Source organism: Aspergillus saccharolyticus (assembly GCF_003184585.1).
Source record: "Aspergillus saccharolyticus JOP 1030-1 unplaced genomic scaffold BP01scaffold_14, whole genome shotgun sequence".
NCBI classification, from domain to species: domain Eukaryota; kingdom Fungi; phylum Ascomycota; class Eurotiomycetes; order Eurotiales; family Aspergillaceae; genus Aspergillus; species Aspergillus saccharolyticus.
In genome coordinates, this window is record NW_020290624.1 from 105,218 (window position 1) to 117,313 (window position 12,096).

A 12,096-nucleotide genomic window follows, 5' to 3' on the forward strand; every position below is an offset into this window, starting at 1 on the left:
TCTGGGGTCCATGGTCCGTACATGGATTCGAGAGTAGTCTTTGCCATTGCACAATGTGGGCAACACGCCAAAGACTGGAACCTGCCGCGAAATATAAACCGTCGTACAACCCTGTAAAAATGTAAGCCAGCAGACTAGAATCCATGGCGTCGCAAAATCTCACCAGATGTGACTCATAGCGACGACAGCAACTGAGTACTAGAGTCTTACTGATCGAGTGATTCGGAAAAAGTGAGACACGATATAAATACTCAGTACATGGTCCTCAAATTACATAGCCTGTTTGTATAATAATGGATAACATGATAATATAACGCAACATTGAGAGACTATTTCAACAACAGGTGCTGTGGTCTAGTGGTATGACGTCACGTTGTGGCCGTGCCAGCCCCGGTTCGATTCCGGGCAGCGCCACTTCTTTTTTATTTTCTATGCTTTTAAGCCTTGTCCCAATGATGGTGGGGGTTTTCTATGCACACCACCCTTTTTCTTTTTTTATTCCATCTACTGTAAATATCACTAAATGAGTCGGTCTCATCCTGATAATTCAGCTGACAGCCTCCGGATCAGGGAAAGGGGAAGTCTCCTACATTAACCAGAAGGGTATCTATACACGCCCGGCCGCACCGAAGCCAGATATATAAACAGTGCAAAATAATTTTCACTCCCGCGATTCTCCTAGTATCCGATTAGGCCACTCCATCCACTCATCCCACCGAGGTCCAAGATGCGACCCGATGGCCTCGATCAAGAACCGTCCCCCGTCGCCAAAAGTCCACATATTCCTCGCGTGATGCAAGATCACACCGTAGCACGCCAAGATGACGAGCGCTTCCGGGCGACGCTGTTCCAACATATCCACGTATTCCAATTCAACGATGACCGGCCACCCAGTGATGCCACCGATATAGTATTTCATTCCCGCGGTACCACTTGTCAGCCCCGATGCGCACATTGAGATGTGCAGCGCACGCACTGCCCCCCTATAAACCGAGGTCGTCTGCTCGCCCAACCGAGCCGCCTCAATCAGATCCATGAGCTCCCGGCACTCCGAGCTCAGGTCCGCACCGCATTGAAACATATCCTGCCCATGCTGGAGCATTGGTTGCAGTATCGACCCACGTAGAGCATCCCATGATTCCGCGGTAATGGCTCGCACGCCGCGGTGCAACTTGAGGTAGTGGACGAATTGATCGAGGAATCCATCGAAACTGGTCTCCGCACGATAGACGATGGTGTCGCAGAGCATATGCAGACCGAGAATCGAGGAAAAGAGGAACATCGGGACGCATGTTTCCGGAGTAATGCCTCGTTGCTCCTGGCCGAAGATCTCCAGCGCGTGAGTCTGGAGCTGGGCGGCGTGGCGGCGGTACCGCTCGCGCTCCGCAGGGCGGACAATACTGCAATGCAGAGCGCTGAGAGACAGGAGCTCATTCAGAAGGTAGGGGGTCAACATTCCGACGCGCATGATTTCCGGAGTCAGTCTCCAGGGGGCTGCAAGATCGCCTAAGGAAGGGAGAGTCTCAGTGGCGAGATGATAAATGAGCTCTGCATGAACCATATTGACAGACTGATATTCGGAGCTGGTCGTCTCCGATGCGGTTGCTTCAACCGAATAACGCTGTGACGATGGCTCAGCATTGGGACTCGGCCCAGGGTTACTTGGAGTCGAAGCATTACTTCGTCGGGATCTAGTCGTGCTGCTTCTGAACCGATCCGCGTATTCGCAAGCACGTTCCGAGCTGCGGCAATTGCCGCAGAGCGGATGTTTCTCGTCGCACTAGATGATCAGCACCCAGCCATCGCATTGCGCAGGTCCTCCAGTGATGCTGGAGAGCGCTCCGTAGATTACTCACTTTGATATGACGTCTTTTACACTCTAGACAGCCATTGCGCGATTTCCGGTGCGTCCTCCGCGGCATGACTGTCATATTCTTCGGGCTAGGACTTCCATCCTTCAGAACAGGTAAGTCGTCTATGCAGTATCGATTCTTGGAAAGTATGGAAGTGTTGGTGAGCCTTCGGGTAAAAGGCCCTGAGCCAACAGTGATGGTACTATCGCACCCGGCGGCGTCTGCCGATAAGCTTAAACGTTGAAGGCTCAGGCAGCAGCCGAGTCTAACCTATGAGGATGCAGGCGTCTGATTTTATCGTTTCAGGGGCCGAGGACAAGCATAACAGAGGAAAAAATTCTAATGATGAGCAAAGATGTATGAGTGCACAAGGCAAAGAAAGTGGAACTGGGCGGAGGAGGAGGAGGTGCAACCAGGGACCTGCCTGTCTGAGCGAATACGCGTATGCACGGACCACAGTTGGTCTCTAAGCCCGATCAAGTAACATATTCGGTATCATCCTTCAGCTTTCTCTATACGCGTATTCAGGGCTCAAGAAAACAACTCCACTGATGTCCACACTGAAAGTGGCGCGTTTTCGGGGGTTTCAGGTCCCTCTCTATATATATCACAATATCCAGGACAAGAGAAACAAGATGTTCCGTTCCATTCATCTCAAATCTTTCTCACCAACCTCCCTAAGTAGTAGTACTCCATACAATACATCGCTGCAGGTGGTGTGCACCAGACAAATCCAGATGACATGGCACAGCTCAAACCTCTAGAAGGCGGCTACTACCTCTGGACATATCTCCCATCTGTTCCAGCAGCTGCGCTCTTCGCCGTTCTCTTTGGCCTAGTAACCTGTTATCTCCTCTTCAAGCTCTTCCAAACCCGAGCATGGTACAACACCTCCTTCACCATCGGCGGTATATGTAAGTCTTACCCTACTATACTGTGCCTGAGGACTTTACTATCACCCCTCTAATCCCCCGTTACCATTCCCCCTCCCAGTTCAACCATTACTTACACTACCTCCACGAACCCTTTCCAGTCGAAATAGTCGGCTACACCGTCCGTATCCTGAACTACTCCAACACCGCATCGGTCGGCCTCTACGCCATCCAAAGTGTGCTCATCCTGCTGGGCCCCGTCCTCTTTGCCGCGACCGTCTACATGACCCTAGGTCGCATCATTCGAAGTCTGCCGTCGAGAATCACGGCAGTGGGCGGAACCACCAAGGCCAAAAGTGCCTCGCTCATCCCGCCCAATTATCTCACCAAGCTCTTCGTCGCGAGCGACATCCTCTCCTTCGTCGTGCAGGGCAGCGGTGTGGGCTTAATGGTGCGGGCCACGGGCCAGACGACCTCCAAGGCGATCACGGTCGTCGGCTTGCTGATCCAGGTGATCATGTTTTCCTTCTTCATTGTCGTGACGGTGGTGTTTCACCGGCGGGTTAAGGCCCAGCTACAGCAGCAACAGCAGCAGCAAATACGACTGGGCGAATACGGCCGTCCATTAGGTCGGTTGTTGTATATGCTTTATGCGGTCAGTGCGTTGATTCTTGTGCGATCCATTTTTCGGGTCATAGAATACGCCATGGGGTTACACGGCTATATCTTAACGCATGAGTGGACGCTTTATGTCTTCGATAGTGTGTTGATGTGGTCGGTTATGGTCATGTGGGCCGTGGGGTTCCCCGGCACGATCGCGGAGGAGAAGGCTGGGTACGAAATTGGAATGGAGGAGGGAAGAATGGTATAGACCCTACTGATGTGGAATGATCGATGCTATGGGCGTTTTTGAGGTTCCTTTGGATTTCAGTAAGGGACAGACTTGAAAGAATCAACTTGTTTCTTGATACTGGCCTGTATTGTTCACTGGAGGCTTAGCAATATGTATAAGAATAATCGCTTGGATCGTCGTGCATGGCTCGATGCTAGGATTCAATTCATTTTCCGGCAAAAATTTGTCAACGTTTGTCCTTTAAGTGGTCGACATGATCCACAGACCCAAAGCGAAAGGATGATCCGCCGAGTGCTCCAGGAACTATCCAGTTCTCGCTGCTATTCTATATACAGATACCAAAACCCCCGAATAGAGAAAAAGAAAAGAAATAGAAAGAGAACGCAATCTATGATGGTAGTCATCCCCGCGAGTTCCAACACTCTATCCGGCCACGCAGACCGAGTGAGAACTAGTAATTAACTTTGCAACCGATGTATTGATCATGCAGTGATACCCAGGCCCTCGCCTCCGGTTGCGTGGTAAGGTGGCTTGGCGTCCGCCGCCTTAGCCGCGTCGAATCGCCAGACACCGCCCGTCTTGTCGCTCTCCAAAGAGGTGAGGCCGAGCTTGGGGCCAAGCTCCCGGAAGACTTCATCGTCGCTCTCGTTGACACGCTTGAAGAATCGACGCTCCCATTCTCGACCCTCTGACTTTTCGACCTTGCGCAGCTCACGCTGCGCGTTCTCGATCTTGGACTTGGCCACAGACACAGCGTCCATGTCGCTCCGCTCAATGCCCGCCGCTACGTCGCGCCAGGCCCGCCGGCTCTCATAGAGGTCTTGCTGATCAAGGGGTGCCAAAGTTAGGGGAGTGGTCTGAGTTTCCTTGACTGAGAATCGGTCCACCTCGTTCTTCCTGGCGTCCTTGATCACAAAAGAGTCCGACCACTGGCCGTCAATGGTGTACAGGGGCTTCTTTTCGCCGTCGCTCTCCTTGTAAAGAATGGCGCTGAAGGTGTTCTTCTTGCCGCTCAACCAGCCTTTGCCAGAGTAGTCAATCTTGGCAATGTAGCCAGTGCTGCTGGCGATGCGGGTGGTCTTCTCCAGTTCAACAAACGGTGTCCCGTAGATCAAGGACTCAATGTGGAGGGCGGGAAGAGTGATGAGATATTTCTCCTGCTGAGCGGGGTCATTCTTGTCTGCCCCAGGAGGAGTAAGGGACAGAAGAGCGTGGCCGATCTGCTTGATCTGAATGGTGCTGGAGAAGGACGCCTTCTGGGCATTGTATCCTTGGAGCTGGTGGGTGCTCGTTAGAACCTGAAACTGAAAGGACAAGAGAGAGATGCTCAGTAGCTTACTTCGACACCGTGCTTCTCATTCCGGATAGCGTAGGCAGTAGCAGGAGGGTGGTGGCTGCTCGTGGTTAACATGGCTCGCAAGAGATTAAACCTATGACCACATACCTGACCTGCTCACTGATCAAGCTTGTTTCACCCACCTCTGCATCTGCGTCCCATTTACCCAAGAAGAGCTCTCCGAGGAATGGGTTAAGAGGCTTCTTCTCGCTGCCAAGCTTCTCGCTGCGGCTGCAGTACTGTTGGTGGAGGGTGCTGAGGAACCACTTGAGAACAGCCAAAGCTCTCTTCTCAGGGTCGGCTTCTTTGGCAGGAGCCACGAAGAGGGCGGGGTGTTCGGCCCAGTAGGCGGAATATTCAGTCAAGGAGGTGGAGGAGAGGATGAAAGGGGGAGCAGTCAAAGAGGAAAGGTCGCCGTTGAAGGAAGCAATAGACTACAGTCGGAAATTGTATAGTTAGAATACTGTCTCTGATTTCTAATATACTGTTTGAGCAATGGGCGGAAGAAAGAAGTAGCACACGACGGGTATAGCAGATGGCTGCTTAGTGTCTTCATCATACCTTAAGGAAACTTGTCCAAGAGCCTTTGCTCGAGGCGGGAACGCCGCTATGTGGATCTTTGGAGCTCATTTTTCAGACGGAGGATGGAAATGAATTGCAGATGGAAAGGAAAAGCCACTAGGATGACTAGTGGAGATATGAATTTTGGAGAAGTAGCCAAGAAAGTAGCAATAGGGTGGAGGACAGAGGAGAAAGATGAAGAGGGAAAGTTTTAAGATGTCATGGAGGAAGAGCAGGAGGGGAAGGGGGGGAAAGAGAGGGAGGGAGATTGGGACCATCCGCTAAACCCGATTCAACTACTATTCCTTTCGACGTCATCTGGGGTGGCTTGGACCTTCGCCGAGCACTACTCTTTTGCCTCCCACCACATTGACTACTCAAGTACCTGAGTTTACTGTGTCGGATCTGGCGAACAGAATCACGCATAGACGCATACCATCTGCCATGCGTCCGTTTGTGGCTGAACTCTTAGCAGAACTCCTCCTCTCATTGATGGTGATTCTCTTCCACCGCAGGTTACTTTTCAAGCTTCATTGCGGAGAAATCTAGCGACCAACGACCGCCATTCGCTCGCGTACCTCCAAGCCATGCTAGCCACTTACCTTACGAAGCCACGGGCGCAACGGAAGAAAGAAAGAGGCAAAAATGTCATGCCTCAGGACCATCATCGCGGAGGGCTTGGCGAATAACCGAAGACGGCTTTTCCGAGCCTCTTCCGCCACGAGCTGCACCAGATCCGAGATGGTTTCCCGGGTCTTGGTGCGTGATTAAGCTGACGGAGACTGTATAGTTAAGGTCTGTTTCCTGCTCAGTATCTTTGCAGTGACAGTGTAGCCTATTCTCCCCATCCTCGCATCATAGGTAATAACACAGTAGTACGGAGTATGCATGCGGCATAGAGCGACCGAAAACGGACTGGATCTCACAGGTGGATCTGCGCCCTCCCTCAAGGTTTGCTCGAGAACAAGCCTTGATCGATATAGATGAGGACCACCAGAGCTTGGACAAAGATGAGTATGACAAGTTTCAAGACAATACAGGACAGGCTTGAAAACAGAGCATATTATTGACCCTGACTCTGTGCCTTCTATTGCAACAATGCTATGCCCCTCTTTGAAGAACAGATCGATCCGAAGCTGCGGATAAGATCGACGAACGGGGTTTTTGTCCCAATCTACACAATCTCCGAGGAAACCTACACTACCTTTAGCATTAACCACTTCGAGACTAAGTACTTAATAAAGGGGAAATAATCGTCAGCACCACAAGCCCCCATGAGAAACTGCTCCTCCTGAGACCTCTTCTACCCACTATCCGATGGATCACCCCCTGGTGAACTGACTCGCTCGTGACGGAAATTCCCTGTGTGCTGGGTCTGTGGCACTCATTCATTGCGAGGAAACTGTCTCGAATAAGATTATACGATATCTTAGACTTATCGCAGCAGCTCGGGCTACGAGCCACAACCACTGCAACATTACTTAGGTGTATGAACTATAGTTATACCATCCATTTTTCAAGGGCTTCAAGCTGCAGTATCTGCCCGTCGATCATGATCCACCTCTTTGCCTCGCTGAAAACAAGCTATAGATCCCCCGTCCCGAGCCCGAGGTTATACCTACTTGCTAAATTGCCAGACAGCCACGAGCGTTCCTGGCGCGCGCGCGAGATGATCCTTAGATCCACAATCGCCCAACTTTCAATCCAGAGCAGTGCTCTAGATCAAGGAGAGTTTGCCTGACTGTTTCCGACTGCTCAGGATCCATTCAGCTCAACGGTCTGGCCCAGTTGTCCACCCAAGGATGAGAACAAACTTTTGCAAGATTAGCCGAAGATCAAGGATTGTTGTCAACCTGAGTTTGACGTTGCTCTGAAGATATAAGGCTTGTGGTGCCTGCGTAGCTGTAGGGTCTCCGTTGGATGGTGCCAATCTTTGATGAACCGGGGTTCTTTACAGTCCGTTACTTTCATTTACTATGACACCCTGAATGATATGATATCTGCTATTTCTATCTTTACGCTCATTCGCGCCTGAGCATACTGCTGCAATTCTTTCAATCTTTACCAGCAGCTCCCTAACATGTATTGCTGCGCCTAACGCTCCTTTCACTTTTTCCCCACTATAGCACGATGCACGATAAAGACTCGTTCCATTCGTTTTCCTTAGAGGTCGATCCATATGAGAGTCAAAGATTCCAGGGGCCGAGATCAGACCGGGAGTTGTTGCATCATGCATCATCTCAAACCCTCGTCCAAACCATCAGTTGCAATGCAGACGATGCTCCACCGTCTGCGGTCGCGGACAAAAGCAGAGTGACTTCAACAGGTAGCCAACCACAGATCTCGCCTGCTCGGCGTATTATCATTGTCGTTATGCTCTCATACTGTGCATTCCTTGCTCCAATGTCGTCCACAGCCATAGATACCGCCGTTGCGGACCTCGCCAAAACATTTGATACCACCCAGGATATCATATACGCCAGCAGCTCTCTCTACCTGGGATGTATGGGTATCTCCGCTCTGATCTGGGGCCCTGCAAGCCAAGTCTGGGGTCGTCGGCCTGTAAGCCTGTCAAATTCCTTGCTTAAGATGTCAGTGGGATTAACATACCTTCAGCTGCTCATCACGAGTTCATTCCTCTTCTTCGCATTCACTGTTGCTTCAACCTTCGCCACGAACCTAGTATCCTACTTCATATTCCGAGGATGCGCGGCATTGCAGGGCACATCTTTCCTCGTGATTGGCAACGCCATCGTCGGGGATCTCTATGAGCCCACAGCCCGGGCCTCAGCTCTGGGCTGGGTACTGTCTGGAAGCCTGACGGGGCCTGCTCTGGGCCCTTTCCTAGGCGTAAGTGACACCACCCCCCACCACGCGGCCCCCCAAGCCAACCCTACCCCCCAAACCACACTACATACTGACCCTCAATTTTCGATAATTTTTCAGGGAATAATCATCACCTATCGGCCATGGCGCACAATCTTCTACCTCCTTTCAGCCCTCAGCCTCCTCGCCACAATCCTAATCACCATCCTCCTCCCGGAAACCATCCCCCAGCGAACCCTCCCCTCCTCCCTACACCACGACCGATCCCTCCGCCCTCAAATTCGCCAACTCTGGCAGCAAATCTCTCCCCTCCGCATCCTACACCTAATCATCAGCTACCCGAACATCCTCAGCACCGGCCTCGCCGCCGGCGCACTCGTGTGGAACGAATACGCCCTGCTGACGCCCATTCGCCAAATGCTCAACCCGCGCTTCCACCTAACCAGCCCCATAGAAGCGGGGCTCCTGTACCTCCCCTGCGGCCTGGGCTACCTGGCCGGCACTTTCTTCGGTGGCCACTACACCGACCGGGTCGCCCGGTACTACATCCGCCGCGGGGGCCGCCGCATTCCCGAGGACCGGCTGCGCGCGTGCCTGCCGTTTATCTGCCTCGCCAGCCCCGCTTGCATCTTGGTGTACGGGTGGACGGTCGCCGCCAGCGTCGGGGGCATTGCCTTGCCGGTCGTGGTGATGTTCCTGCAGGGGGTTGCGCAGATCTTCTGTTTCCCTAGCTTGAACACATACTGCTTGGATGTGATGCAGGAGCAAGGGAGAAGTGCTGAGGTGGTCGGCGCGAATTATGCTTTTCGGTATGTGTTTGCGGCGCTGGGGACGGGCGTGGCGATGCCCGCTGTGAAGGTGATTGGGGTGGGTTGGTTTAATACGATCTCAGCGGTGTTCTTGATCGCCGCGGGGGCGTTGGTGTGGTGGACTGCTGTGTCCGGGGAGGCTTGGAGGGAGGCTGTAGATCTCAGGAGGAGCAGGCGGCAGGGGCAAGCGGGAAGAGAGAAAGTCTCGATGGGCCATGTGGATGGTGGCGTGCAGCCTGGTGTCTAAAAGCATGACGTTGACGATCTATGGATGTGGTATATATGGACGCTGTTCTGGCAGTGGAGGATGAAAGGACGCATTGACTGCATCGGTCTATGTCGTGTGTAATGTCGAATATAATCGACTGTGAACAGTTAGGATACAGTATATACTCTCGCTCCCCGGATCTTACAAAGAATACTTCTTGATTCATTTATCTGTCATAGCCCGAAGTCATACCTAATGGATACCGAGAATTTCTGTATTCGAAACGTGCTATGCCTAGCAGTAGTACGCATACTCAGGATTAGGGCTCACTATCAAAAATATGCTATACCCTTGAACTCCCACTTGCTTCACCAGTAATCTCGGTACTGACAGCCGCGGGCCCCTTAACTGTCTCTCCCAGCTCTTCGCTCTGCCTTGCCTCTCCGTCTTCCGTCACGCCCGAACCCGGAGAAACAGCAACATGCTCCTCCGCAAACCTCCTCCCATCCTCCCTTCCCTTCTCCACATCTACAAACATAATTGCCACCATGGCTGCGACACATATTGCAAACAAGAACGGGAAACCCATCCAATTGTTCTGAGTGTCGTTGATGATGGCTTGCACGACATTGGGGCCGATAATGGAGGACTAGGTTTCGGTGGAGTCAAATAGTCAGTTACCGGCAACTTTTGTGTGTTGTCTCAGGGATGAGATAGTAGCTCACTACCAGGAGCTGCCTGGCGGCGGTTCACTTACAGCGCGATTGGTGATCCCGAAGAGGGCGAAAAACATGTTGTCGTAGCCTGGCGGCATAAGCTCGCTGATCATGGTCTGGGCGTACTGTGAGACCGATTATTCTATATTAGTGATTTGGTTTGTAGAGAGAGAATCGCAGACTTGTGAGGTCGATGTCGGGAGCTGAGGGAGGGCAAGAACCTACAGCGTAGTAAGGTGCTTGAAATAGACCGAAAATGACGTTGTAGAGATAAAATTCCCACTGCAAGTATAGGCAAAGCTTCTTAGTCTCCCTGTGTAGTTTAAAAGCTCCAGGCAGATGAACGTACCCGATGATGATACCCAATTCGCTTGGTCCATAAGCCTAGCATCCCCCAAAAGGGGGTGAGGACAGTAAAGAAGTTCGTGATGAGAAACATACGTTTGGTGCGGATCTTGAAGTAATTCTGGATATACCAGAAGCCGAAAGTAGAAGCAATTGAGCATGCAGCTTGGGCTATGCCCAGGTACGTAACTTGGAGGAAAGAGAACGCGACGAAGTCGTTTTGGATGATCGAAATTAAGGTGCCTGCGGCAGGGATCTCAGCGCAGATAACTCAAGGCGGAGTGTACTTACTGACCGGTGGTATTGAGACCGTCTGCGAGGAGGAAGTATGCAACGAAGTAGAGGAAGGTTTGTGGCAAGGACCGGACCTTGCGCAAGGCGAGCCAGATCTGCTTGAAGCCGATGGTGGCATAGCTCGATCCCTCGGGAATTCTGGGACCAGGTCGTCTCTGCTGGAAGACAAACCACCAGATTCCTAGGAACACCCAGTCTGGCTTCATCAGTAGTCGTTACATGAGGAGATAGGACAGGAGACCGACATGAGTTTGTCAAACAAAGAGCGAGATTGTTGGAGAAGGAGTGGTTTTGCAGCGGTAGTAGTACGCTCAGGTTCAGGACTAATACTGCCAAATATCCGATGTTACTGTGTGCGGTGGAAACATTACTAATGTCTATTAGATAACATCTCAGTAGGCCAAACGAAGCGTCATACCTGATGTGGTTTCGTTCCAGCGACTCAACAGCATCGTACTCCCGTTGGTTGATCTTCTCTTCTTTCAGGTCCTGGCGAGCCTGTTGGACATGTGGCATATGGCGCGCAAGCCTGGGAAACACAGCGGCGTAGAAGACCAGAGTTGCGCCGTATGCGACGTAGGATATCACGTACAGGCCCATTGCTGTCGGCCATTGACTAGGGTGTCGGACAGACATCATACCGTACTGCATCGCCCAGCAGATCACGGTCAGGACTAGAAGCAGCCAGCGACCAAAGGAGCCGTAATCCGCTGCGCTTCCGAGCCAAACGAATGTTATTGTCATGAACGTGAAGCTCAGCCCGTTGGCGATCAAAACGACAGAGGCAACAGATCGCGTTCCCCCTGCCCATGGAACTACACAAGGCGAATTATCTGTGCATGGCTGGCGTGGATTCGTGCCTGGTTGCCAGCCTGCACCATTTAATGCCCATTGAAACCTTTGGAGAGAAGTGGGATTAGCCCACCACCTGAGAGAAGACCAATTTGCAGCATGAAGCAACATACAGTGTCTGTGTGTAAGAGCCAGGACCAACTCCGTTGTCGCCTGTATGGAGGGTGCTTAGTGACATAGCCCGCTTGTTGCATTCAGTAACTAGAACAAATTTACCATTGTAGTATAGATAGTAAGACCAGAGCTCTCTGCGAGTCGTTGTGGGCTGTTCAGATGTATCTTCTACTCTAGAAAGTTGCTCAATCTCGCCTGGACTACAGCGTGATTGGTCTTGAGATAAAGGTACCGTCTCGTGAACCAGGTGCTGCTTATTAGAACTGCGTTCGCGAACCGAGCTGCTACCGTCTCGATTGTCTGTCAAAGAGTGTTGCAGACTCGTTCGGGGCGTCTTGCGTGTCATCTCAGCTCTGGATTATATCAGATCCAGGTACACTATTGTTAAAACTAGAAGATGGAGATAATCCAAGCTCTCGACAAAGAGGACGAAGGGGTGAGGAATGTCGAGAAAGGA

The 12,096-nt window shown here is 51.7% G+C and overlaps 6 protein-coding genes and 1 non-coding gene across 7 annotated transcripts; 4 read left to right on the forward strand and 3 right to left on the reverse strand.

Moving 5' to 3' along the window:
- Window positions 1-295: 295 nt before the first annotated feature.
- BP01DRAFT_41184 (uncharacterized protein) lies at window positions 296-594 on the forward strand. Its single transcript, XM_025578933.1, has one exon. The coding sequence runs from the start codon at window positions 363-365 to the stop codon at window positions 525-527; it is 165 nt and encodes a 54-aa protein (XP_025431435.1). The 5' UTR covers window positions 296-362; the 3' UTR covers window positions 528-594.
- On the forward strand, window positions 344-414 carry BP01DRAFT_t160. Its single transcript has one exon. It is a non-coding gene; the product is annotated as a tRNA-His (tRNA).
- Window positions 538-1,922, reverse strand: BP01DRAFT_318620 (uncharacterized protein; the record flags this gene model as incomplete). Its single annotated transcript, XM_025572644.1, has 2 exons — window positions 538-1,780; window positions 1,857-1,922. 2 exons carry the CDS (start codon window positions 1,920-1,922, stop codon window positions 662-664), a joined length of 1,185 nt encoding a protein of 394 aa, XP_025431436.1. The 3' UTR covers window positions 538-661.
- A 537-nt stretch (window positions 1,923-2,459) lies between these two features.
- Window positions 2,460-3,828, forward strand: BP01DRAFT_41187 (RTA1 domain-containing protein). Its single transcript, XM_025578934.1, has 2 exons — window positions 2,460-2,767; window positions 2,887-3,828. The coding sequence occupies exons 1-2, from the start codon at window positions 2,596-2,598 to the stop codon at window positions 3,594-3,596; spliced, it is 882 nt and encodes a 293-aa protein (XP_025431437.1). The 5' UTR covers window positions 2,460-2,595; the 3' UTR covers window positions 3,597-3,828.
- BP01DRAFT_356502 (OSBP family protein) lies at window positions 3,701-5,678 on the reverse strand. Its single transcript, XM_025574974.1, has 4 exons — window positions 5,476-5,678; window positions 5,023-5,348; window positions 4,918-4,972; window positions 3,701-4,855 (listed from the first exon to the last, which is right to left on the reverse strand). Exons 1-4 carry the CDS (start codon window positions 5,542-5,544, stop codon window positions 4,061-4,063), a joined length of 1,245 nt encoding a protein of 414 aa, XP_025431438.1. The 5' UTR covers window positions 5,545-5,678; the 3' UTR covers window positions 3,701-4,060.
- Window positions 5,679-7,812: 2,134 nt separating this feature from the next.
- Window positions 7,813-9,443, forward strand: BP01DRAFT_318630 (putative MFS transporter). Its single transcript, XM_025572645.1, has 3 exons — window positions 7,813-8,037; window positions 8,092-8,325; window positions 8,422-9,443. Exons 1-3 carry the CDS (start codon window positions 7,849-7,851, stop codon window positions 9,355-9,357), a joined length of 1,359 nt encoding a protein of 452 aa, XP_025431439.1. The 5' UTR covers window positions 7,813-7,848; the 3' UTR covers window positions 9,358-9,443.
- Window positions 9,444-9,661: 218 nt separating this feature from the next.
- BP01DRAFT_415720 (uncharacterized protein) lies at window positions 9,662-11,985 on the reverse strand (the record flags this gene model as incomplete). Its single annotated transcript, XM_025579155.1, has 10 exons — window positions 9,662-9,967; window positions 10,076-10,159; window positions 10,260-10,316; window positions 10,384-10,622; window positions 10,675-10,869; window positions 10,919-11,043; window positions 11,092-11,571; window positions 11,639-11,678; window positions 11,742-11,810; window positions 11,928-11,985. 10 exons carry the CDS (start codon window positions 11,983-11,985, stop codon window positions 9,662-9,664), a joined length of 1,653 nt encoding a protein of 550 aa, XP_025431440.1.
- Between the last annotated feature and the right edge of the window lie 111 nt (window positions 11,986-12,096).